At 35.4% G+C, this 27,239-nt stretch overlaps 1 protein-coding gene across 1 annotated transcript in view; it reads left to right on the top strand.

The window, feature by feature from the left end:
- The window catches only part of MSRB3 (methionine sulfoxide reductase B3), a gene marked incomplete at its 5' end in the record, with an annotated part of 159,970 nt that overhangs the window by 34,205 nt on the left and 98,526 nt on the right, over positions 1 to 27,239 (top strand). Inside the window, 2 exon segments of the mRNA XM_082422869.1 lie at positions 14,573 to 14,681; positions 16,305 to 16,382. Of these exon segments, the coding sequence (XP_082278995.1) occupies positions 14,573 to 14,681; positions 16,305 to 16,382 (187 nt within the window).

Genomic DNA, 27,239 nt, shown 5'->3' with positions numbered 1-27,239 from the left:
TTTTATACATAGTTTCAATGCTTGATAGAAATGAAGTCTAATTGTAGGTTAGACTAGATATCATGGTAGCTTTCAGCCAAGTGAGAGTATTTGTCTAAATAGTACTAATTACAGTGATAAATTGTGCTTTCCTCTAACATCATACACATAATATGTGGTTGTTACTCTTGACTTTAGTGGCATATTTAACAGTCTCCATGAATTGAAGAGCCACACGGCAGTTTATGCAGCTTATAAAGATATTATGTCATAATATTCCAATGCAGAAATTAGAAGTCTTAAAGACAGAAATTTTGCAAATGGTGTTTGCAAGTCATAGACTATCATCTGTGTAAGTAGAGCTCTCTAAGAATCAGGGGCTTGTGGCTCCAGAGCTTAGCACAGTGCCTGGCACTTAATAAATATTTGTTAAATGAATGAATAAACATTTGGAAAGTTTACATGTAGGTGAAGTGATAGCTATAACAGACAGTACAAATTTATTTGAGGCTCTTTTGGGTCTCAAATAAATCTAATGAGGAGGTTAAATTAAAGTTCATGGTTTGGTTGCCTTTTGAATATATTGTAAAAAAACTTTCTCTTTTCTCACTTTATTGCATTAATACAATATGGTAGATTTCTCAGGTATAAATCACATTGTAGCTAAACAAATAACAACAACAGCAAAAAAAAAAAAGGTAACACAGATTCAAAGTATATTATCCAAACTTGCTTTTACTTTTTCTCTCAAACAATTTGAGTTTTGGTGATAAACTGTTTGAGGAAGGGAATAAGTACGTATTACACTTACCATGAGAACTAAGAACTCTGGTTCTTTTGATTGCTTTTCTCTGGAGCAAATTAATATTGTTTGCTGTGCTTTAAGTTCTGCATTTGTAAAGAGGAAATACTACAGATAAGCACCAGAGCAATATCCATAAATAAGGAGTACTACTATTCAAGTTTGAGCTGGCAATATTTCATTAATAGCATCTGATATTGTATTTACCTTAAAAAAAAATTGAAGTCATTGGTGTGTTGTTCACTTACTGAATAGATTGGCTTTCTATATTAGTTTTAATTTTTAACCATTTTGCGTCATGAAAACACGAACCATTTCCGTGGTTTTTTGTGGGTTTTTTTGATAAAAGTTATGGTTTTTCTCCTCCAGAGGATACATATGTGCACCTATACAATTTTTCATATAATTTCAAGATTTTTTATTAGATATTCTGATACTCATAAGAGAGGTCTCCTTGACCACAGATTCAGAGCCTGCCTTCTAAACACAAAACAATATAAAAACTCTAGCCAGAATGTATAATTTCTGATTTCTGTATTGATATCACCAATGAAATTCTCTCCCGTGAGTTCAGTTTACTGCCTTCTAGTCTCCAACTTCACCATTCTTACATGTTCATCTTACCTAACTTATTTATTTATATTGAAAATGCTTTGGGGGAGTTTTTTTTTTTAAAGAAACAAATGGTTTTTTAAAACAATAGACATTCAAATTTCAACTCCCCTAATTCACAAAATAATTTGCAATTAATTGATTGAACGGTATCTACTTTTCCCAGTAGATGGCACTAGATTTACATTCTTTCACAGCATGAAAGGGTATTGATATCATTAGCACATAGGTGCATTGTGAAAACTTAAACAAAAGTATGTAAAGAATATTCAGTTAAGAACACATGGATTTACAAACCACAAATTTTTCTGCTTATATGATGTTCAAACAATATTTGTAGAGTGCAAAACCTTTTTCCATTTTCAACAGGATTCCAACTCCCTTGTGCTTGGACATCTCATCGAAATTGTCTATCATGTGTAGACTTTCTATAAACTAAAACACGTTTTCATAAATTAACTTATCTTGTATCCAAATAGCTGATTTAACAGTAATTTATAGTTTTATATGTAGCTAAATTTTCTTCAGCAGACCACCCAAGAATTAAAGAAAATTTCACATTTTGTTTTGCTATGTTTTGAATTTTTATAGAATCTTGAAAATGTTATGAGTTTAACATGTTGACTGTTAAGCATGAATCCTTTTCTGCATGAATAAAAATATTTTTGGAAGCTAAGAAAAATTATATTTAAAATGTTGATTAATGAGTACTCTAATGCAGCTATATTCTTTTCTAAAACAAAATGTTTTAGTAGCTCCGTGATATAATAAAGTATTAGTTAATACTGAAAAGTTGCTGTACAGCATATGATTATTAGATGAGTTTTAAAAATTGTGCACAAGGCTAAATTGCTATAGAATGATAAATACATCTGTATGAATAAGGTGTTGGGCATATGGTTTGTTAAATGTGGATTTTGTTAATTTTTTCTTAAATATAGAATAAATTCTTCACATACATTAATAATTATAAAATACATAGCAAAATCTAGTAGCAACAGAGATAAAATGGGCATGAACAAAAAATAAGTTTTAATTTTGTTTGAGAAATTCTCTAATTAACGACTAAAGAATATAAAATATGATCAGTTCTGAAAACAAATGATAATTCTACAGAGTTAGTTTATCTAGACAATATGCACTTTTGGGGAATCATATAGATAGCATTCTTAGAAGTTTATTTATCTAAACATGTTCACAGTAATTTACCTGACAGATCATAGAAGGATTTATTAAAACGAGCCATCTTTTGCTCTTAACAAACACATGTTTAATGAAGGAGTGGGGCGTGAATGACAGTTCACAAAGAGTCACTAATATTGAGGCTAAATACCTGATGAATATTCATTGTCAGTCTTTTCTAGTTTATAGCTTCATCCCAAACATTTTATTTCGAGACTGAATTTCTCATGGCCGCTTTTGCTAGATACATTTTAATTTAAAATGCTTTGAATAGATTTTACCAAGATGCAGTGGCAAATTATCTCTATTTTTGTGTCTTTGCATTTGAAATCAACCATTTGAAAATTTAAAACCCCCATTTTATTTATTTTAATTACCTCGTTTTTCTCTCTCTTTTTTACATTTAGTATATTTGCACTTGTATTAGTCACTTAAAAATGCATGTTATAAAAATATACCATGGGGACTTCCCTGGGGGTCCAGTGGTTAAAACTCCATGCTTCCACTGTAGGGTGTGCAGGTTCAATCCCTGGTCGGGAAACTAAGATCCCGCATGCTGTGTGCACAGCCAAAATACGTGTGTGTGTGTGTGTGTGTGTGTGTGTGTGTGTGTGTGTATATATATGTATATATATATACACACACACACCATGTGATGACAAAGATATCAGTTATTTAGGTGATTTTTAAGAGCTACACATTTATAGAATTTAAATTTACTCAGTTACTACTATGGTAAGCATTTCCTTCAACACTAGATGTATTTATTGTATTCAATCACGTAATTGCAAGTGAAGAATAGACTGCTAATCTAACTCGCTAGATTACTTAAATTTTAAGCAAGCAAAGATAATCTAAAATTCTATAGCTATAGTTTTTAAGATTTTGTTTTGTTACAGAAATGCATGTTCGCTCACAGAATTGTACAGCTCTTCGTAGTATATTCCATTTTGATTAATAGTTTAATATTTCTTGTGCAAATTTTAAATAACATCACAGCAAGTTTCAGAGCTTGCTGTCCTGTTATTGGTATTGATGAAGAAATAGATTGGAAGCATAATCTGCATTTACTAGTTTGTTTTTACCACCAACTTGCTTTCTGGCCCCAGAATCTGTTTTGTACCTTTTATTCCTATTCCTCATCTGTAAACTTAGAATGAAATACACTCTTGTCAAATCGTTCACAGTTAGATATTACCCTCAAGTGTTAACATTATCTGACATTTCCCAGAAATTTATTCTGTGCAACTTTAATCCCTGGATGTAAGGGAGAATAAACTGGAAAAATATAAAAAGTCAGGGGTGGAACATCAAATAAGTCTGGGAATGTTGATAGGTTTGATCATCAAAATCTATTTCTATTACAGGAAAACCCTTGGTTCCTGCAAAGTGAGCTACAGAAAGGTAGAGATTTTTTTGTCTGTTTAGTTGACTACTCCGTCTTAGCAACTAGAATTGTGTTTATCACATAATAGGTGTTCAATAAGTATTTGTTGAATGAATGAATGGTGATGAACAAGTAGCAACATCTTATGTATCAGAATAATGCCACGTATTAAGTAATGTGATCTCTGTTCTTAAGGAATGCACATTCTGAGAAAGATGGCCACTCTGGGTCCAAATTTTGTTATCTGTAGAATGAAGGGAGTTACATACTTCGTGTTTTTATGATTCTATTTACACATTTCCTCCTTTGCTTTACTATTGAAGGAAGAAGTAGAAGAAGTAAGAAGCATCGTGCTTCTTTCTGCCCAGAATGGCTGACTAGCTTCTTGGATTAGGATTTGAAGTAATGACATTTCTCCTAGAGGATATTGAAGGAATGTGTAGATGTAATTATAACTAGCAGGAGGCAGTAGGAGGGGAGGATGGTGGCGTAGGGGTGGGAACAGGCTGTGGGCACATGGGTTAGTGAAAGATGGGCATGTTAATGTACAACAGAGCATTGGTTCAAGAGGGAAATATATTGAATGAGATAATTAAATGAGGAAAGCTGCAGACGTGGAGCTTGCTCTCATTAACCAGGTGTGTGACCAGGTCCCATAACTTCTTTGAGCCTTGGTTTCCTCATGAGGGCTTTGGACTGGAAGATCATCAGTTCCCAAATTATGAACACTAATTCTACTGATACCCTGTAAAACTGATCCCGTCATCAAATGGAGAAACTTTGCATACTACCATGTTTTATAAATTCTAGGATGAGCTGGTTTTACATTTCATCATCTTGGTAGTGAGAATGCAGCTGAAAAGTTTTTTTTTAATAAATTTATTTACTTTTGGCTGTGTTGGGTCTTCGTTTCTGTGCGAGGGCTTTCTCTAGTTGCGGCAAGCGGGGGCCACTCTTCATTGCGGTGCGCGGGCCTCTCACTATCGCGGCCTCTCTTGTTGCGGAGCACAGGCTCCAGTCGCGCAGGCTCAGTAGTTGTGGCTCACGGGCCTAGTTGCTCCGCGGCATGTGGGATCTTCCCGGACCAGGGCTCGAACCCGTGTCCCCTGCATTGGCAGGCGGATTCTCAACCACTGTGCCACCAGGGAAGCCCCAAAAATTATTTTGATAAGAAAGTATTGTGTCATGGTTTGATTGACAACTCTTTTTTACTTTTCTGGTGGAGCATAAAATAATGGTGCGTCAAAATACCACATGTTCAATAATGCACATCAGCATAAGAAAGTCTGTAAGAAGTCTTCATTAGGAAACCCATGTAACCTAGATTTTCCTGATCTGGTTTGACTATAGAAACTTCTCCTCACCCCTCAAGAGGAACTACTTGTGAACATTTTTTTCAGAGCCACCGTTTCACAGGATATGTTTTGGGGAATGCTGGATTAGGTAACCTCATAGTCTTAAATCCAGAGAATTAATGGAATATTAGTCATAATAAAATATTTGAAAGTGGAACTCTAGAGAGGTAATAAAGGATTCAGAGTAGTAATAAAGAAAAAAATTTAATCCACCATTTATTTTTTAAAATTACACTGGTTTATTAAGCAAATATTACTGTTGCAGTTTTTAAACTAAATTCTAAGAAACATAGCCAGAGCCATCATTTAGAAAACATCGTTTAGGAAGAAAATTTAAATAGTAATAATAAAAATGGAGAGTTGAATAAATATTTAAATACAACATACACTTATTTAGGGCTTACTCTTCTTAGGGCACAGTGCGAGGTGCTGGGGATGCAAAGATGACCGAAATTTTCCCCCAGTTCCTCAAGGATATATTGAATAATTCAGAAGTCTTATGCCTTTTCTTTAGTTATCTGGCTGATAAAGAAAGGTGTAAATTTTTTGAATTTTTTTTTTTTCTCCAGAATCTCTTAGATTTTCTGGAATGTATAGCTAGACTCAGATTTAGCTGTCCACTGAGTGGCAGTTGCAGACATATTTTCTGCCCATTGAGCTTAGTTAATTTAGATTTTAAATTGGATTTGGGTGATAATGTAATTTTAGAAATTTACAAAGCTGAGCTCTTAGACAACATAAGTTTTATTTTCTTTCTAACAAAGCATACTTGATGTTACATGGAAATAAAATTCTGCATGGTAATCTAAGAGAGGGCTCCTTTCCTTCCTTTTTGTGGGTGGTTACCTCTCATCTCCTCAGTCTGTGCTCCCAAGGCGGTGAGGGAGGATGGGAGAGAGAACTATTTTTTGCAAGTCTTTTTGATTGCATGTGAAATGTAGAATGGAAATGAGCCTGTCTGTTTTTTAATTTTTTTTTCTGTACAGGCTATGATGTTCTAGTGAAGACCCATACTGGAAAAAAAATTAAAAACAGGGAACTCTTAACTTCGTCAGACGTTTCACATGCAATCAGATAGACTTGAAGTTAAGTAACTTTCTCTTCCACTGTTGTCACTTGATGATGGCAGTGCCTTTAAAACTTCTCTTTTTACTCATATGCTTTGCAAGTAAGAAAATGCTTTTTGGATCAAGACATGTTTTGAATATTTCCCTAAACTCTAGTCTTTATGGGCCACATTAATAAAAAAGTCATTGCTCTTGTATTTGCATTACATTTTGAAGTACTGAGGAGTACTCTTTAGTTTTATTTGCTACCCTTAGAGAATGCTGATAAAATGACTATCACACATGTATTCAACAATTAAAAATTTGTAACCCACAAGTAAAAGAAATGTAAAATGTGGTTTCTATCTTACAGAGTTCATTCAGGTGAGTGTATCATCGGATGAATGTAGTGATAAAGCTCTCTGTTGTCACCTCTCAAGAAAATCATGCAGCCTTACAGATTACTTAATATCAAAGGCTAGAATTTAAAATCATATTAATAGACTTTAGATGCTGTGGGAAATACATTTACTCCCATTGACTTACAGTGAGAAAACATTGGCATATTTCCCCTTTAATTTTAAAACTGCCTTATTTCTCAGCTGCCCAATTTTCCCTCTTCCAAATCAGAATCTACATTTTATCGTGGCTATTTTGCTTTGTTAAATTAGGTAATCCCACTTACATGAAAGACTCTTTGATTACCACCTTGACATTGTACATATTTGATCACACTACATCTATCAGCTTGTCTGGATGGAGTTCTCTTCCCTATTTGAATCTTCTCTGGCCCTGTGACCCTGTAGATGCTGTTTCTGCAAATAATGTGAGCTTTCCATATCCCAATTATAATTGGACCTCGTCAATGTAGGTGGGCAAAGTTTAAGAGTGTTAATGTCTTCTTTATTAACTCTCTTTACACAAAACTTTGCATATATTTTTACTATAAGACTGCACATTGTATTGATTGTTTTTCTTATCTTTCCTGCTACAGTATGTGCTCCCCTAAGGCAGAAACCTTGACTTATTCATTTTTAACTTTCCAGTACACATCACAGTTCTTAATTCACTGTAGATGTTTAATAAATAGTTGTAGAAGGTATGAATTAATATTAGGCTCAACAGTTTATGTCTTCAAAGAATTTATAATCTGGGAAAATAAAGCAGAAACAACTGACGACATTTGAGAATAATTGCAATATATTATATTAGCTCATGTAAATAGTACCCTGCAGGGTAAATACACTAGTACTAAGGATATTCAGATGGAAGATCAGAGTAGGGGTGAATTTATCAGGATATGTAGACTTGGAAGGAAAACTTCCTTGAAAATATTTTCTTAGTTTATCTATTCAAACCTTCAGTATGGAAACCAGAAGGCCAATTTTATCATTCAACTATGCACCACTAAAACATATGGTCTTGTTTAATTCAAGAAGTTTAAAATGGTGTGTTGCCTTGGCATGCTTATACGTCCATTAATGTTAATTAGAACTCTGTGCATGCATCAATAGAATATAACTGAAACTGCTCTGTAGAACTGTCTTATATGAAGTGATAGAAAAACAGCAAGAAGGCATTAAATGTGATTACTACTATGAGAAATAAAGGTATGATTTTTCTCACATATAGAAAAGAAAACAAATCCTTACCTTAAAAAGAAACAATTGTCTGCTTTCTGATTCCTAAGACCTAGAGTTTTTGTTTTTTGTTTTCCTTTGTGTTATATTTAGGACTTAGAGGACAGATGAAATTAAACTGAACCTAAATGTAAAAATCAAGAATGTTTTTAAAAAATGGAAACTAAGTTGAGGTACTAATTTTATACTTTCTTTAGTTATGGATGTTCCCTGCTACCACCTGAAGCGCAGAGTTAGTGAACTGTCTCCGAAGGGTAAAAACATTGTTTGGCCAAAGGATTTTGCTCTCTAGGCCTATCAAAAATTCATCACCAAAGAATGTCTGTTGAGTATCTTACACATGACTCCAGGTTGGGAATGATGATCTATAGTCTGAAAGGGATGACATTAAATACATACAGCAAATTAGCAGAGACCGCATGTCTAATTCTGTGTTCAAGGTTCTGCCAGACAAATACTCTCTGAGAGCTATTTTGAGTATAGCACTTGGCTTAAAGGATTTCACTTGGAAGAAAGGAAGGTAATGTCAGACAATGTCTGTGCTAAGATATGCAATTGTAAATTTCCAGATGTAAAAGCATATTCGTTCTTTGTTGTTGACCTACTCCATTCATATTCAGGTTTTAGTACTTGCGTTGCAATTACTTGTCTCCATCTCTACCACTGGAGTATGAACTTTTTAGTGTATTCATCTCTTGCGTTGGCCATTTCCACTGGGTGTTCAGAAAGCTCTCCTTTCCGATAGCAGCATGGTCAACTTCCTCTCCTCCTTAAGGCAGGGCGGTGCTCAAAAGTCACCTCCGTGAGTCTTACCTTGACCACTCTATTTAAGGTTACAGCCCTTACTTCTAGCACTCCCAGTCTTCTTTGCCCTGCTCAGTTTTGCTTTTTTTCCATCCTGTATACTTATCACCTTCTAAGAGGCTATATAGTTTTCTTACTTATTTTCACTGTGTTTTATCTGTCTTCCCCTACCCCTGCTGGAATGCGAGCTCCATGAAAGTAGGATCTTTATTTCGTTCACAGATATATCTTAAGTACTTAGAATAATGCCAGCGTATAGTAGGTGCTCAGTAAGTAATTATTGAATGAATGAATGAGTATTTTACTTAGCACAGTGCCTGGCACTCTGTAAACACTCAACATTTTTGATGACTTAAAAAACCAGTAAGAAAAATGTCAGATCAGTGGTCCTCAAAGAAAGTCCTGCAGCCCTAGTTTCATGGAAACCAGAGGACTGAAGCCAGAGTGGCATGGCGTCTTAGACTGTATGTTAATCTCAGGAATGTTTTTCCTGTATAGGTCTACGTTGAGAGAAAAAAATCAGAAAAATTGAGCATGCTTCTACAAGCATGGAGCTTTTCTTTCTTGTGCTTTGCATTTTTTTCTTAAAGCCTTTATTAAATTACTAGAGTGCAAAACAAACAAAACACAAGAGAAAAATGGTTCATGGCATATAATTTTATATTCTATTATAAAAATGGACTAGATTTGGCTTTTATAAATGCCCACTTATTTAGAAATTCCTAACACTACTACATCTGGGATAAAAGTTTCTTTAATTTCCCAGTATGACAGACTAATAACCAACTGAAAATTATAATTTATAGTGAAAATTATAATACACCATTTTTAAATATAGTAGCAAGATATTTCAACATGAACTTTACTGTTTTAACCTAGTTAATTCAAAGCAAAACAAGATAGTCTTATCTCTTACTCACTTATTATTTTGGGAAGATATTTAATAGTTTCATTTTTTCTGATCCTAGGACCAAAATTAAAGTTATGGGATCTTTGGATTTTGTTTTGTTTTGAATTTTCACACTGAAATATAAGATTTATGACTTAAAAGTGCTCTAAGATTTAGTTAACAGATTTGATTTACTTCTAAACAGGACTTTAAAAAGCCTTTCAACGTTTTATAGACTTTGTGAGAATCCCGTTTGAACCTTGTCACTGACCCTATGCTGAAGGAATGAACACAGAGAAAACAGACATTGGCTAATAGACAAATGTTTTTACTTTTCTGGATGTACTGTAGTGATTATTACTTTTCTCTCTTATTATCTTAAGTTGTTAGTGATGGTTTTCAAGCTGAAAGTTATTGCATAATTTAAGAAGAAAGAAGAAATGTGTAGCATAAGTTTTCCATGGGCATTGCAGTCAGATAGCCTGGGATTTGAGTCAGTATATCTATTTGCTGTTTGTCCTTAGTAAGTTATGTTATAACCTCTCTGAGCCTCAGTTTCCGTATCTGTAAAATGGGTGTGACATCTACCTCCTAGAATTATTGAGAGGATTAAATGTAGTTATGTGAAAGTGCCTAGAAATGTGCCTGGCACATAGTAGGCACTCAAATTTTAATTTTCTTCTCTTCTTTCAATTCTCATTTTAATCATTTTTAAAGATAACTTGTGAGGAAAATACTGTTCTAAGGGAATTATTATGGAAAAATAATTACCAATAAAATATTGCAGCACACTGAAATACCTGATCTGGTTACCTTTTAAAATACAGTTTTAACTTCAGAATTCACTGTAATCAAAATGTTAATATAATACTGCATTTGTTTAGACAGTGTTTGTTAAGTGCTAATTGCTATGATCCTTACAGCAGACCTCTGAGGGTGGTAGCACATAGAGAGACCCATTTGTCTAAGGTCACGTGACTAGGAAGCAGGCAAGGCAGAAAGTGAACTCTAATTCAAGACAATACTGGCTTTGAAGCAACAATATGGAACAAGCTTTGATATAAAAAGAGACTTTGGGCATATTTTAGCAAATAAATGCCCTTGGATAGGGTTCAAGGTGGGTCTGATATATACCAAAGTTACTCTGTAAGGAATGGTGTTATGATTAGATACCAAAGTGGCAATATTACCCTCTCAAATATGCTTTGTGTTGCGTGTGTATACACATATGCTCACTTGTGGCTTCGAAGTACTCTATTAACCATTTAAATAAAGGAAAAAATCTTTCCCTAACATACTTCTAAGCCAATTTAGGGGTCATTGAACAGATGTCATATAATACTAATGTTAAATTACCCTGTGTAATAAGAAAATTACAGTACCTAAGTGAAGATAGTAAAGGGAAACCATCCAATGAATTATTCTAGAATTTCAAAATGAAATGATTTCTTTGAAATTAACAGTGGCACCACATGACTTTAGAAAAGTGAGTCTGATAGGGAAAAGGGAAATTAGAGACAAAAGTGAAGCCTTTCTGTGTTTATATATGCCAGTTTTGGGTTATGATGCTAGGAGAGCTAATGTAATAGTACAGCTTTCAATTGTCCAGGAAGTGTATTATTATTAAACTATGTGGCAAGAAATTTATTAAAATCTGACTAACTTTTCATTGTTTAGTATTAAATCACAATGGTTGTTTCTAGTCCACATATACTTCCTTTTGCTATTAGGTACACTTTAAAAGCCTAATTATTTTGAGAACATAGTATGACCAAAGAATAAAAATGTACAAAGTTTGACAACTTTAAATAAACACTAGCATTTCTTAAAGAACAAACCTCACTTACAGTTAGGAAACAATATTTATATTTAAGGTTGAAAAGCCAGGATGTAGGAAAATTTTGCTAATTTGGAAGATGACCTTTAAGTGCACCAAAACCAAATAATTTGTAGGCTATGACATAGGGCACATTCCTACAAAATTTGTGTGAATACTGCTTTAGTGGTTCTTGAAAGACAAACAAAGAAAGCTGGAATGAAATCTTTATCCCCCTTACAAATAAGACGGAGACTAACAAAAGAGTACAGCAGCAGTCTTTCAAAGCTTGCCATTAAAACGAGGTCTCTGTAGCACAGCTAATGAGATGGTTCATAGTAGAAAACAATCTGTTTTTAAGAATGTTTAGATCAAAAGTAATTTCTAATCTATGAAATAAAGTTTTTTCAGTACCCTTCATTCACCAGTGAAGCTTTTATGTTTGTCTTATTTACTTCAATCAGATGTTTTCAATTTTACCTTTTTTCCTTGTACAAATCCTTGACATGGTTCGTCAATACTGACCAACAGTTTTATTCTTTTTCTTCAGAAAAGAGAGATTTTTGAGAGAGGCAGAATGAAAAAGAGAGAAACATCTTTGCCTAAACGATTTGCAAGCATCTGTGCTTTAAGCTACTTTTTATGAACACTCCTTAGTAAATGACTCAAGGTAAAAAAGCAGAAAAGCATCCAATGTTAGGAAATTGCAATCCAATACCATGTAATTTAAACCTGCAGTTGCTTCTCTTGTACTAAATGACATACAGATGGGTAGCTTAGTTCTCTCAACTTTGGGAACACAATTGGCCTTTTTGTATGAATGAACATATATTAACAAAAATATTTTAGACAGAATTGTTTAATTCTAATTGTATAGATTTTAATTATCTATGCCATTGGAAAGAATACTTTTAACCAGGTTATTTTGTCATGTTAGATTTGCAATTAATGAACTTTTGGGGACAAAATCCACAAAGACACAACCCCTTCAACATATAAAGCAATAAAAACAAAAAGTTACTTTTTAAGACATCTATAGCAAATTGAGCAGAGACTCACCTATCACAGCCAGTTCTGCATTCAAGTTGTGGAGAGGCTTGTTCTGACAGGACAAACATTTCTCAGGGAAACATTTCTATCTCTTAGAAAATATTAAAAATGTAAGTAGTAGGTATTTGCATAAAGCCTAGTGTAATATGGGGTTCAGTGAGATGAGAGACCAACATGCCATTAGTGTGATTTGCCAGCTGTTCCTGTGGATCTTTTCAGGCCAGAGCAGGGCCAACATTCTTTGTGGAAGGTCAGAAGAGGCGCTATTTGACAACCCACAGGTCTACTCAAAGGTGTGTTTTGCTGTTCGGCTCTGGTTTGCTCTTTTGCTGCCTCCATATTTTCTCATAGAGAATCAACCACTCTATCTTGGTGGCCCTGATTCTGGAAAATGATATCCTTCTTCAATCCCACAATCAGAGTCAGTGGTTAGTTAAGTTTCTCCTGTTTTAATTTCAGTGATCTCATATACGATGACATTAGGTACCTTAAAAGTAAAAGAAGTAGAAAGCATTTCTATTCCTAAATCATATTTCTTTTATGTTTCAAAACAAATTGAGTTTAGTATTTGGGGAACTAAGCAAGCTTTCTTTCAGTAATTTCGTAACATGGTAGGAAATTTTTGCATGTGGTGACATCTGCGTGCCTCTTTCGCACTGTGATGGAAAAGCAAAGAAAAGCAATTTTACTGCAGTGAGTAAGGGTTGCCGTGTCTGGAGTTATTGATCATCCCTTGGTACTCATGGGGGATTGGTTCCTGACCCCCCGCAGATACCAAAATCTGAGGATGCTCAGGGCCCTTATATAAAGTGGCGTAGTATTTACATATAACCTATGCACATCCTCCCTTATACTTTAAATCATCTCTAGATTACTTATAATACCTCACACAATGCAAATGCTATGTAAATAGTTGCCTTAGCATGGCAAATTCAAGGTTTGCTTTTTGGAACTTTCTGGAATTTTGGGGGGAGAATATTTTCCATCGTGTTTGGTTGAATCCATAGATGTGGAACCTGTGGATACAGAGGGCCGACTGTGTTTCTTTTCAGTCATTTGTTCAGGTAAGACAAAATACCCCATATAAGCAGGTATTGTCTGGACGTTTTATTGCGGTCTGTATAAGTTGAAATAAAAGCTAACATTGTTATTAGAATCTAATTAAAATTATTTTACCATTCAAATACATTTAGCCAGTGAAGTCTTTCTAAGTATACTTTATAAAAAGAAAAATGTAGGTCTCTAAATAAAATCACATTCACTTTTGCTTTTCTTTGTCTTTCCTCCCTCCCTATTTTTCTCACTCTTTCTTTGGAACTTCTTGAATCTGCATTAGTGTAAATGCCTTCTCCTGCAGTCTATTAAAAGTTTCTTGCTGCCCGTTTAAACATGGTAATATACAGTCTTGCAAGAGATATTTGTTTTTAAGGACTCTTCAGAACCTAGTGAAGCCTCTGACAGAATCACAGAGAATAGCAATTCCTAGCTGTGGAAAGATACATCTTTAGGGTTCAATAAACAAATAGGATAGTATTTAAATCACCCAGGTTGGAAATTGAATGAGGAAGGTTTCAGGCTATTCTACTAAACGAATGAAGAGTTATTGTTTAATATAATATGCCCATCCTCTTATATATACAGCATAAATGCTTATAAATAGAGTTATGCTTTTTGAATTCATTTGAAAAAAAAGAAATTCAAGGTACTGGGAGACGTAAAGGATGTATTCCTACCTTGTGAATGTTCAATGGGTTTTTACTGTCTCATGCCAGCAGCTTTGGCTGTAGCACATTGTCAGTGCTCCAGTGGAATCACCTGAATCTTGAATATCATTCTTTTTAAACTGAAAGAAATAGCCAGCTGCAGTTCAGGTAAGTTTGTCTAGTGTGTTAGGGACTGGCCTGGTCATTGACAAGTGACTGCAGAAGCTGTGCTGTGACGGCCAGCCAAAGCAGTTATTTAGGATTCAAGCTAAAAGTCCTCCTTCTCCCACATCCTCTCTCTTTCCAGGGTCATGTAGGGATAAAAAGAGCTGTAAGGTGGTCTTTTCCCAGCAGGAACTGAGGAAGCGGCTAACACCCCAGCAGTACCATGTCACTCAGGAGAAAGGGACCGAAAGGTAAGGCGAGCTTACGAAAACGCCATTAAGCAAGAGCTAGTTTTCTTCATCCTCCTTATCCCCCCTCCCCACCTTTGAATCCTCTTCCTTGCCATTTAATTTAAAGGATTCTATACTTATTTGCTAAAGTCTACAAATTAGTATCCTTGAAAAGGTTGAAAATGGTATTGCTTAGGTTAAGACTAAGTTTTATTTATTCTTTCCCCCATTTAATGAACACTCTATCTTTTGTAAAGTCACAAGGCTTTTGTTAAGGGCCTGTTTCTAGTTTACTACAAAATGTGTGGAAGTAATAGCGATTTAGGTACATTTTTTGGGAAGACATCAGAGTAAGCAAAACCATGAGGGACATGGCACTTTGCCAGGATACTGAAAATTTGAAGGTGGCCATTGTAAGTATAGACGTTTTGGCTGCAAAAAGAAGGTAGCATAATTTAGTTCCTTTCTACCCCACTCCAATTTCTTTTTGAAGCACATGTGGAGAAAGTATTTATTGGCTCATTTGTGGTTGGAATGTCAAAAATTTTCAATAACTGCCCTCACATGGCTTTGGTCCTTGGAAGTTTGCCCTAAGTCCTGAAAAAAGAGTTTGTTCACTTCCAAGACTGTTTTTAGTGAATAAAGTCTCTCTCAGCTGATTCCAGCTCAAAGGTAACTTGCCAAAGTCCAACCATTTTGTTGTCTAATTTATACCATGGAGCTTGGCATAAGGCTGTAACTTACCTCTGATCCAAATTTATTAATGATGTAACTTCTTGTTTTCATTCATGAACTGAAAGAGCTCTTTACCACACGTGGGGTCTTTGTTAATAGGCAACACTGTCTTCCTGTCACAGTATATACTGTTTACTGAATTTACCAAATGCTGAATCTCTGACAACGTCCACCTTTACCGCACAATGAGTTAGCGATGGACTTCGGTCTTGGTCCAGGACGTCTACCCGTCCTGTTGTGTACATGACTAGCAAAATGATTTAATGCACACAAACAACTAGAGATTAGGTCATTCTTAAAAATTCTGTTTATAAAAAAATTGGACCTCATAAAGAGGGTGAAAGGATAATAAAAACAAGCTGCAGAGCACAGACTTTTTGTTGGGCTAGCACAGCTGATTTGTATTAGCTGAATGACCTCCTAGCCTTTAAGATTGTTAACTTAGAAAAATATTCCCTTAAAGCTGCAATATTCCTTTTCAAACCAAAAAATAAGACTCCTTCCACTGGAAGTGTTGGACCCTTCTGCATTTTCTGGTATATACTCTTGGACACTGTAGAGTAGCAGAAATCTTATGTAATAATGTTGTTTTGTGTGAATCTGAACTACAGGCTTTTTTTTTTTTTAAATAGGAAAAAAAAGTTTTCTAAGCATTACATAACTAGATGGCCTGATTTAAAAAAAAATTTAACCCGCACTAGTTTGGAGTTGTTATATGCACATTTTATTATACAGATTTGAAATGTATTAGTAATGTTCAGATTTCCATATGTTTGGTCTGTTCTCATTTTAGGACAAAAAGCCCTTGAAAGTTTTCTTAGAAAAATGTATTTTAAGCAAATATGTTCTATAAGAAGTAATGCTAACTTGTTTAATTAATTTTTTTATGCTCTGTTTATTGTGCATCAGTGCCTTCGAAGGAGAATATACACATCACAAAGATCCTGGAATATATAAATGTGTTGTTTGTGGAACTCCATTGTTCAAGTAAGTATGTTAAAAACCTATGGATATGGACAAATCACATATGGCAACAAACTTGGTATTGTCTGTTCACATTAGAATCTTTCCATTACTAAATTTTCTTATTTCTAATTTTTCTATTTCCCCCCCCACAAAACAAAAGTAATTATTGACTTTCATGATAAACTACCAGTTTGGTAGACTGGCTGATTTCTCGTTATTTGGATCTTTAAAATATCTAACGTTAACTTGTTCATCTTAGTAACCATGGTGCTTAGCAGAGCTATAAAAGAGATTTTGGTGAACGTAGAAATGTCTATGTATTTATTGATTTTTCTGTCATCAAGTGATGGCCCTAAATTTATTTATTTGACCATGATGGAAGTTCTCTATGTGCATCCTTCAGATTGAATAATATCCACCAAGTTGATTATTCATACTTCTGCAATGAAGGGCAGTAGCTGTATTGAAAGTAAAATGGGAACTATAATAGATATTTATACATATATAAGTAAATTACATACTCTGAGTTTTGCATTAATCCAGAATCTTTATTTTAAAGATCCCGATAGTTTACTATAAAACAGGCCAGTACATAGACTTTTTCAACAGAATAGTTAATTCAGACAGTGTATTCTGGAGATTATGGATCTTATTCAAGAAAGAAAGCTTTTTACTAAAAATTTATTTATGTAGGTGGAGAAAATCCTAGAAGCCCTATACTTCCCATAGGGATGCTGATTTGGGGGAATAAAAAGACAGAAACCTTAATTGAGAGTAAATGTCATTTATTTAAAACAGAATTACAGACTTCTTAGGGGAAATGAACAAACAAGAATCTGATATGTGTAGCAAGTAAAACATACTTAATATCTCTCCACAAATGTTTCCTTTTGAAAACACTAGCATTTACAGATTTCCCAGAAATAACAGGAAACAGTAGTTTCCTTGAAAAAAAATTTTTTTAAGTTTAAAACCTTTCTTAACTTGCATAAACCTTATTGCACATTAGTGTTGGTTGAGAATCTGTTCTGAATTCTTACGTATTTATTCTTTCTGTTAAAAAAACCAGCCCTTCAAATTGTCACCCATTTCCTCTCAGAAAACACACGTCTTTATATTTCAACACCTTTAGTTTGTGTCATAATAGTTGATATAACACTTAAGATAGTTGCTGAGCCATGTTAAACTTGTTAATATCCCAAATGGTAAAAATTGGCCACATCTCCTTTGCTTTTTGTTTAAGATTCTTCATTTCTTTCCCTATTATGTGATTCAGTAAAGTAGTGGATCTAAGGAAAACTTACTGTTTTAAATAAGAAACAGAACCACTGTAAATGAAGGATTTAACCCATGTGACATCTTGAGTCACAAATAGTAAAAGCAAGACCCTTATCCAAACATAGGTGCTGGTGGGGTTCAGGATTTCATATTTGATGTGATATTGACTCTAAAGGAAACGTTAGCATTCTTGTAAGGAAAGCTTTTGTTTTCTAAGTTTTTAAGGAATATAGTTTAATATTTTTATTCTATATTTAAAAAAAAAAAGTGTGCTTCTCCATACTTGGTTTCTTGTCAGTTCTAGGGGGAACAATATCCCTGCTTTGGCCTTAATTGTAGAATACACTATTCTTTGTCCTGGTGCTGCTTTCTTCATACGGGAGAACTTGTACCCTGGGTGGCCACAGGGCATGGGGCCACAGGGCATGGACAGTTTTGAGGGAAGCAATTTTCTGGTCCTCAACCGCTATACAATACACTTTCCTGAAACTGCTGTCTGTGTCTGAGAGAGTCTGTAGTCGGCCACGTCTTCCTTCCAATCTCCTCTGTCATAGTCGCCCTTCTCCCACTTCACAAAAGATGTCATACCTTCCACCCATCCCAAATTTTACTATGACTTGTTGTCACAGGATAAAATCTTTAAGGCATCAAGCAAAAGGACAGTTCAGGAAGGCATTACTTCTGAAGGAGAGACCCATGAAAGCAAGGCCAAAAAAAACAAAACAAAACTGAGAAATATTGAACTGGTAAAAAAGTATTGAAACTACTCTTGGAAAGGCTCAGTCTGCCTGCCGGCTGTCTGCTTATCTGTCTCTCCATCTGTTGTCCGTCTATCCATTTTCTACCAGTCTTGAGTGAGATGTGTGTCATGAAAACATGTATCAACATATTTATTCAAAAATTTTAAATGAAAGTCTTGTGTGTGTGTGTGTGTGTGTGTGTACAGGAAATAAGTCTGATTTACTTGATAGACAGGACAGTGAGGACTGACTTTGCAAATTATGTTATATGGTGGACTTCTCCCGCTCATTAACTGATCTAGATATGTCACTCTAAGATTTTGACGGAAATATATTTTAAACATGTCTATATACAGAACACCAGATAATTTATCTTTTTTCAATTATTTAAATTTTTGATAAGAAATTTTAGCTGTCACTTTAAAATGTATGAGGAAGTGTGTATCAGTCAGCACCCAATATGGATACAGAAGCCACACAGTAATTTGAACAGGAAAGTTTAATGTAGAGAATTACTATGTGTGACAGAGGATTATGGTGATGAGGGATTGGCTAGTAAGAAGTAAATAGAAATTCTAAAGAATACAAAGATAACAAATATAGGAAGCTATCATGGCCCCTAGGGCTGAGATAGAGCCCAAGGAAGAGCTTTCCCTGCAACCCGCCCCCCCCCCCCCGCCCAGCCTTTCTGGGGCTGATGGCACAGGAGTCACTGGGGCCATGATGTTGTAACTTTCTGGAAATCTGCCTTCTGGAATTTGCTAGAAACCTCGCCTCCGGGGTGCTGGGGAAAGCTCTTTGCTGGGAGGTGTCTCACTGGGAGCGCTCCACTGCAAAACTACCTGAGGAAAGTGCCGGGGAGGCTGCTGGCCGCCACATGCAGCTCACTCCTGTGCCCTGGAGGCTGCCCCTCGCTCCCGAGAAGCCACGGGAGCCTGTCACCTGAGAAGCAGTGAAAAGGGCTGGGGGCTGGAGAGGCTGCGTATGCTAAGGAGTTGGGTGCTGGGGAAGCCGCCCACGTTGCCAGGGCCTGCAAATAGAGACTCTGCATGCACTGCGTGAGCCAGATGCTTGCAAAGCCGCGGGCGCGCTGCAAGGAGCCTGTTGAGAAAGCATGCTGAAACCAGGAAGGAAGAACCTCTTGCTCCTGCAGTCCTTCTCCTGTGCCCTCTACTGACAAGGTTTAATATCATGTTAGCTGACAAAGAAAAAAATATTTAAAGGTCCCAGATCCATTTTAGCAGAGCAGGCAAGGAAGATGGATTTAGAGGTGAGAGGCAATAAATAAATTGGTAACTGGCACAGAGTCTCTCTGTTTTTTTTCAAAATTCTTTTAGGGTTTCGTGAGCAAAAGTTTGAAAACCACTCAGTAGTCTAGTGTATTAATGGCAGCACTATCAGACACCCTCTGGAGGTAGCTGGTTTCGTACTTTGAACACAAAGTGTAGGAAACAATTGAGGTGCGTGTGTGTGAGTGTGAATGAGAAAGTGTGTGGAGTGTTTGTTTGTTAGAGAGGAGGGAGTGAGGCGGAAAAGACTACACAGAGGAACAATGTGAGAAATAACAGTGGGAGGGAAACAGATAAGAAATAAAAAGAAATAAGAAGGAAGTGCTGAGTTTAAAAATGCCCATCATTAGCGCTATGAAAAGGTTGTTTTCCCAACTGCCATTTCTGTTATCTTATTGACACTCTGTGTGTGTGTGTGTGTGTGTGTGTGTGTGTGTGCATGCATGCAGCATTCACATATATGTATAATTCTCATCATTTACTTGACTGATATATATATGTATATGTAATACTTCCTTACAAAAAAGGCCATTCAAACTTGTACTCTACCCTAAATACACTGCCTCTCAACAATATACTGCTTTTTTACTGCTTACCAAGTACAAGAACCTTATTCACAGGCTGTTTTATAAACCAAATGTGTAATTTATTCCATGGTTCACATTTTCTTCACATTCACAACTTCTACCAAGCTAGTTTATTTCTCATATAATACTACTGACTTTCAGTTAGTAAATTAACTGACAAAAGTAAGAATGTTCTCTCCTCTGGTTATTTGCACTTCTAAACTTTCATGAAATGAATGTGTTGAACATCAGATAAACCAGAAAAGGCATTGGTGAAATAATTTAATTCAGTAAGTATTTTTGACATCTTGTACTTTGCTTTGGCTGACCCTTTGCCAGGTGTTGTGAAACAAAATAAACTTATGAACTATTTTTTTCCTTAAGGTGCTTATAGTTTTGTTGGAGTGATAAGAAAAACACAATAAACAATTACAAAGTGTGGAAAAATAACATTAATGTCTATCTGAATATGACTGTTTGATATGCTTTCATGAGTAATAGGAAGGTATACGACTGCATCAAAGTAAGGCCTGTTTTCATGGAGGAGATGATTTACCAGGCAGAGAATATCTGATAGAGAATGCCATATGAGACGAGGAATTAGAGATAGGATCAAAACTGGATTTTTCAAGGACATAATTATTGCACTGGTCCAATAGGAGTGGGGAGGTAAGGTATGTTGGGAGGAATGGAGAAATGGCTGGAGGGTTGAAAAGGACCAAATAAGGAAGCCCTGGGATCCCAGAGAAAACACTTAAGTTTCTGCTTGAAATTCTTTAAGCCTTGGCATCCTTTCCTCCAGGAAGCCCTATCTGAAACTTCCGGGTTGAACTCTAGCGTCCTTCATCTCTGTTCCCATAGCACCTTGTATGCACTTCCGTCATTGCATTTCCTGCTTTGTTCTGTAATTATCTGTTTATGTGCCTGTTTGTCCACTAGCAAGTAAACTCCACAGTTGCAAGGCCATGCCTTAGTCGTATTTATACCTCTAGTCCCTGGCATGTAATAATCACTAAATATTTGTTTGTTGATCAGATGCATGTCTGAACGTTGTGAGACAGGTTGTGGAGAGACTTTGAATAAGACAAAAGCATGATGAAAATGGGAATTAAGCCGTAACAGTTCACAAGATAGATTTCTGGAGCTGAAAAGAGAAGGAAATAGGGCTTTTACAGCTTCAGTGGGAACTTTTTTCCTTGTTAGCTGATAAACCTCAACGTTATCCATGTGTAATCAGCTCCTGATAATTTTAAGACTTTCAAGAACCACATAGGATAGTTTTTATTTTCTATACATTTACTAATAAGGCCTTGCACTGAATTAATAGCTTATTTTACACAGGTTCACTAATGATGGTGATGATAATAATAATGGTAATAATAATAATAATAATAATAATAATCAAGAGCTAATACTTACATAGCACTTACCTCTTGCCAGGCATGGTTCTAAGTGCTTTATATATATGAACTCCTTTAATCTTCACAACAACACGTTTTAGAGATGAAGAAACTGAGAGGATAATTGTCTTGTGAAGAACATACAGTGTACAAATGGATTTAAAATGGTAACACTCAAACTTTTAGGAAAGAATAAAGTTAAATAATTATAAGAAAATAAAGTTTTAATATTTTGTTTTGGTCACTCGAATCTGGTTATTTTACTCAGCATAATTGGAACAAATGGAACACACATACACACACACACAGACACACAGACACACAGGCACACACACCTCAATTCCTTAAAAAATTTGCCTTTGTCATAGTAAATATTTAAGTTGAAAATTGAAGACCATTCCAGTCTAGGGAGGGCTGAACCAAAAGTGAATAGCTCCATCATGGTAGATCATTAAGAAGAACTCAGCTTCAGGCTGGTTGTTACCCTTGGGGAAGTCCCTTGGAATCCTGACAGGAAGATGTAGCCAGTATTCAGGAAGCCATCAGGCCATGCAACATCTGTAAAGTAGGGCAGCAGCTGGATTCATGGGCTGGATTCTAGTTATTAAAATTGGAATGCCATTTTATTTTCACTGTTAACCCCCCATTACATTTTCTCAAGTAGCTGTGTTCCAAATTTTTACCACTTTTTTTTTGAATTCTCTCCCTACTTTTCTGAGAAAATTGAGGCCACCTGACATGAGCTATCTTAAATGTCTTTCCTTCTACCTTGAAATTTCTTTGTATCTTCATTTTTATCAAACAATCAAAACGAGCACGGGCTAAAAGCAACTGGTGGAACCAGTTGAATATTAGCCCAGATGTGTGACCTCAAATTCATCACCTATAAAATGGGGAAAATAAAACCAAACAGGTGTAAGAACTAAATGCAGAAAAATGCCTAGTATATGGCAGGTATTCAACAATGTTAAGTTCAAGTGGGCCTGACCAAGTTTGGGGAACGTATCATACTATCACAACAGCCTAAGAAGCTCCTTATAATGTGAGAAAGTGCAGGCTTTACTAGAGAGAGTCTGACTGTTAACAGTAGATGTTAGTGTGATGAGTCACTGCTCCAGCTGTGCTGCTACATTTCAAATGGGACTCTGCTGCAAAACTATTCACACATGCTGCATTTCACATGCGCCTCCTGTGCAGTTTTATTCCAGGCTACTAGAAAATTTAAGCCCTTTTTCAGCTCTTTAAGAACATAAGCTCTTTCACTGAAGAAATTCCAGTTCAATGCCACACACAATTTACTCAACTATACTGTTCCATTTACCACTAAAGGATACTTTCAACATAAGCTTTTTCCCTTCTGGTACAGTGTTTTGTGTGTGTGTGTGTGTATGTGTGTGTGTGTGTGTGTGTGTGTGTGGGAGGTGGGCAGACGTGAAAGCAGGGAGGGGGAGGAGAAGGGGGAAGGAGAGATGGAGTTTTCCATCCTTACTTTCTATTCAAATCCTATTTTTCCAACTCTTTCCCTATCCATATGATAGTTACTCATAAACCATTCCAGTCACTATGGAATTCTACTAGGGAGAGTAACATGAACTTAACTTCAAGCTTTCTTTTTATGGAACACTAGCTGGAAATTGCTCATAATTCTAGCAAATGTTTCTTAACCTTTAACAAAGTACGTTTAACTTGAATTTAAAAGAGCTGAATTGCCCTTCACCTCATTTTAAATCCATAAAAAAGTAAGCTTTCCAGTACAATGAAACCATTATGAAATGAACGAGATTTCTGAGTAGTGACTTAAGCTTTTGTTATATCTAAATAACTCATATATTATTTTGAAGAGTATACAAAATTGACTTCTCTCATTCCATTGACCTTCCTGTCTTGTCCCCACATACAGTGATTTATAGAAAAAGAATCTGTAACATAGGGAGGTACTTTTCTGTCTTCATTTCATCTGAAAGCTCAGGGCGAGACAACAGCTAGATTGAAAGAAAAGTACTTCCTGGAGCTACTGGCAAAGATAGGGAGCGAAAAACATTGTTAGTGCCTGACTCATTAAACCATCAGAAAAAAGAAAGAAAAGAAAAACATAAATAGTATAAAAACATAGCATAAAATAAAGGAAAGAACAACTCCATTTTGAGAAACTGGAAAACTATAGTAAGGCATGATTCAAAGTTTAACAGTTTGCAAAGGTAATTATAACCGCATTTCTCTAAATAAAAACTATATACCCACATATAGAAAAATTGAAGCAATAACTACACATAAAATCCCTGGATAGTTGAAACTGCGTATATGAGTATTTGTGTATATATATGTGTGTTTTGGGGGAAGAAAAGTGGGGAAAGAGCAATCTTGCCTTGTATTTCCTAAACTACAATCCTACTTCTTTAGTTAATTTTTCAGATGTAGACAGAAATAACTTAGATTTTTCTTAGTGAATTAGAATGGATAGAATAAATTGGGAAACATAATAGGCAAAATTTTTTTAACTATAATTCATGTAAATTTATCTTGTTTATATAAACATGCATCAGAAAATCAATGCACATGTTATTCCAGTTCACAGACTTTGAAATTATTTAAAGACAGCTTATAAAAAATAATGTACAAGTTTTATCCTGTACTTCTGAGGCAGTCCACAAAGCTGCTCTTCTTATAAATGAATAATACTTTTTTCGAAACATGGTCATCAATTCAATAAGAATTGCATAAATTTTCACTCAGAGACATGTCTTCAATGGGTCTTATACATGGATAAGTGACCTAACACATTACGTTATCAAAGAAAAGTGCAGAAACCATCCAGAGTACCAAGTGGAAATAAAGTTTTGTAAAGTTCCAGCATGGACTTGCTGTATAACCATAAGCAAGTTACTTAAACATTCCATCTCATTTTTCTCATCTGTAAAATGGTGAGAATAACATCAACCCTTTCTAGCTCATAGCACTACTGTACCAAATGAAATAATCACACAAAGATGCTATAAAAGATATAAAGAACAAACAGCTCATACAGCTTAATATAAAAAGAGAACAAACAACCCAATAAAAAAATGGGTATAAGATCTAGACATTACTCCAAAGAAGACATACAGATGGCCAAAAGGCACATGAAAAATGCTCAATATCATTAATTATTAGAGAAACGCAAATCAAAACTTCAGTGAGGTATCACCTCACACCTGTCAGAATGGCCATCGTCACAAAATCTACAAACAATAAATGCTGGAGAGGATGTGGAGAAAAGGGAACCCTCCTACACTGTTGGTGGGAATGTAAATTGGTGCAGCCACTATGGAAAACAGTATGGAGGTTCCTCAAAAAACTAATAATAGCGTTACCGCATGATCCTGCTATCCCACTCCTGGGCATATATCTGGACAGGACTATAATTAGAAAAGATACACGCACCCCAATGTTCACAGCAGCACTATTTACAATAGCCAAGACATGGAAGCAACCTAAATGTCCACTGAGAGATGAATGGATAAAGAAGATGTGGCACATATATACAATGGAATATTAGTCAGCCATAAAAAAGAATGAAATAATGCCATTTGCAGCAACATGGATGGACCTAGAGATTATTATATTAAGTGAAATAAGTCAGACAAAGACGAATATCATATGATATCACTTATATGTGGAATCTAAAAAACTGATACAAATGAACTTATTCACAAAACAGAAACAGATTCACAGACATAGAAAACAAACTCATGCTTAACCAAAGGGGATAGTGGTGGGGGGAGATAAATTAGGAGTTTGGGATTAACATATACACACTGCTATATATAAAATAGATAAACAACAAGGACCTACGATATAGCACAAGGAACTATTGTCAATATCTTGTATTAATAACCTACAATGGAAAAGACTCTGAAAAAGAACAGATGTACATATATATATATATATATGTATAACTGAATCACTTTGCCGTACACCTGAAACTAACACAACATTGTAAATTAACTCTACTTCAATTAAAAAATAGTTTAAAAAGATATAAAGATATAATTATAAAGTAAGGTTTGTGAAAACTGTGCAGCTTTAAATAAATTTACATGGTAAAGTATAAGCAGCCGCAAATCTAAAATTAAGCAGGTTTCTGTCCAATAATTTTTTAAAAAATTTAGTCTGTATTCTAAATTCCCCAAATAATGGAACTTAGATGAGTAACTGATAGTTTTAATACATTAGAAGCTAGAAACTTCTTGAGAAAATACGTCATGGCAGAATTTTTGTAACCCACATCCGCACCCCGTGCAGGGGCAAAAAACTTTGCATATCCAGGCTACTTAATTATTTGTTAAATAAATGGTTTAATTCCAGTAAATCAAGAGTAACCGCAGAGTTAAATGATTCAAGTTGATACTGGAATGGTGGAAGTATAAATAAATACTTGGTTATGGAGTTTCTAAATTATTATCCCCTACCACACTTTCCAAAGTAGCTTCTATGGACCACCCACGGAATTTAATTTTAGTGGATGCTTATTTCAGCAATAGCATTGCTTGCAACTGCAAAGATACACCGATTTCAACTAAGGGAGAGATGGAAATGTCTATGGCTGGGATCTTTTACAAGGAAACATTGAAAAGAGCAAAAAGTGAAAATAAACAGTGTCAGCTACCGAAAGCTGTATCAGAAGAAAAGTTCATAGTCAAACATGTTTATTAAGTATAAGAAAGATTAAAAATAACTGAACTAAATAGTGACTCAAAATGCTAGAAAAAGCACAGCAAGAACAACAAAATAAACTGGGATAAAATGGCCTCCTTTTTCCTCAAGGCATTTGCCAATTCTAGGCAAGGGAAGAAAGGTAAAGATTCCAGTCGATCAGAAGCAGAAGTGCCAGCAGACTAGGATTTCTCAGCCTCAGCACTATTGACGTTTGGGCTGGATAATACTTGGTTGTAAGAGGCTGCCCTATACATTGTAGGATGTTTAGTAGCATCCCTAACCTCTGTCCACTAGATAGATGTAGCTCCTTCTCCCCTGCCCTGTCCCCCACCATTGTGACAAACAAAAATATTTCCAGGTATTATCAAATACCCCAGGGAGGGGGCAGAGGGGGGCCAAAATCACAATTGATCTAGACAGTCTACAAAACAATAATCAAACTCTGATTTGTAGTGTTTACTGATTTCTATGGTACAAATACTTCCACCATAGGCTATTTCAAGATACAACTGTGACATTACTTAACGTGGAATTGGGAAGAGCTGTGTAGTGACAACATTATGTAGCATTTCTGTAATTCAAATACAGCAGATATAAATAACAACAGTTAAATTTAGTTAAAAATTTAGACGTGAATTTTGAGTATTTATTACCTTTGTTTTTAATATAACTTATTTAATTATAAGTTTACATAATTCGTTTTTAATAATGTCTGTATTTAACAACTGGATCCCAAAGTTCCCAAAATTTTAACAGTAGGCTCCTTGAGCTTTGCACACCAACATAATGGGGACAAATCAAGGGTAGACCAAATTTATCAAAAACTGCAACCCAACCCCAAGTGAGCTCAGTCCCTGATTAGATTAAGGTAATCTTTCCCTCGTTCCCCTCCCCACTCCAGCTGCCTATC

Source organism: Balaenoptera physalus (assembly GCF_965194825.1).
Source record: "Balaenoptera physalus genome assembly, chromosome: 13".
In the NCBI taxonomy this organism is placed as follows: domain Eukaryota; kingdom Metazoa; phylum Chordata; class Mammalia; order Artiodactyla; family Balaenopteridae; genus Balaenoptera; species Balaenoptera physalus.
Note: the sequence above shows the minus strand (reverse complement) of the source record. Positions and strands in the feature narration are given on the sequence as shown.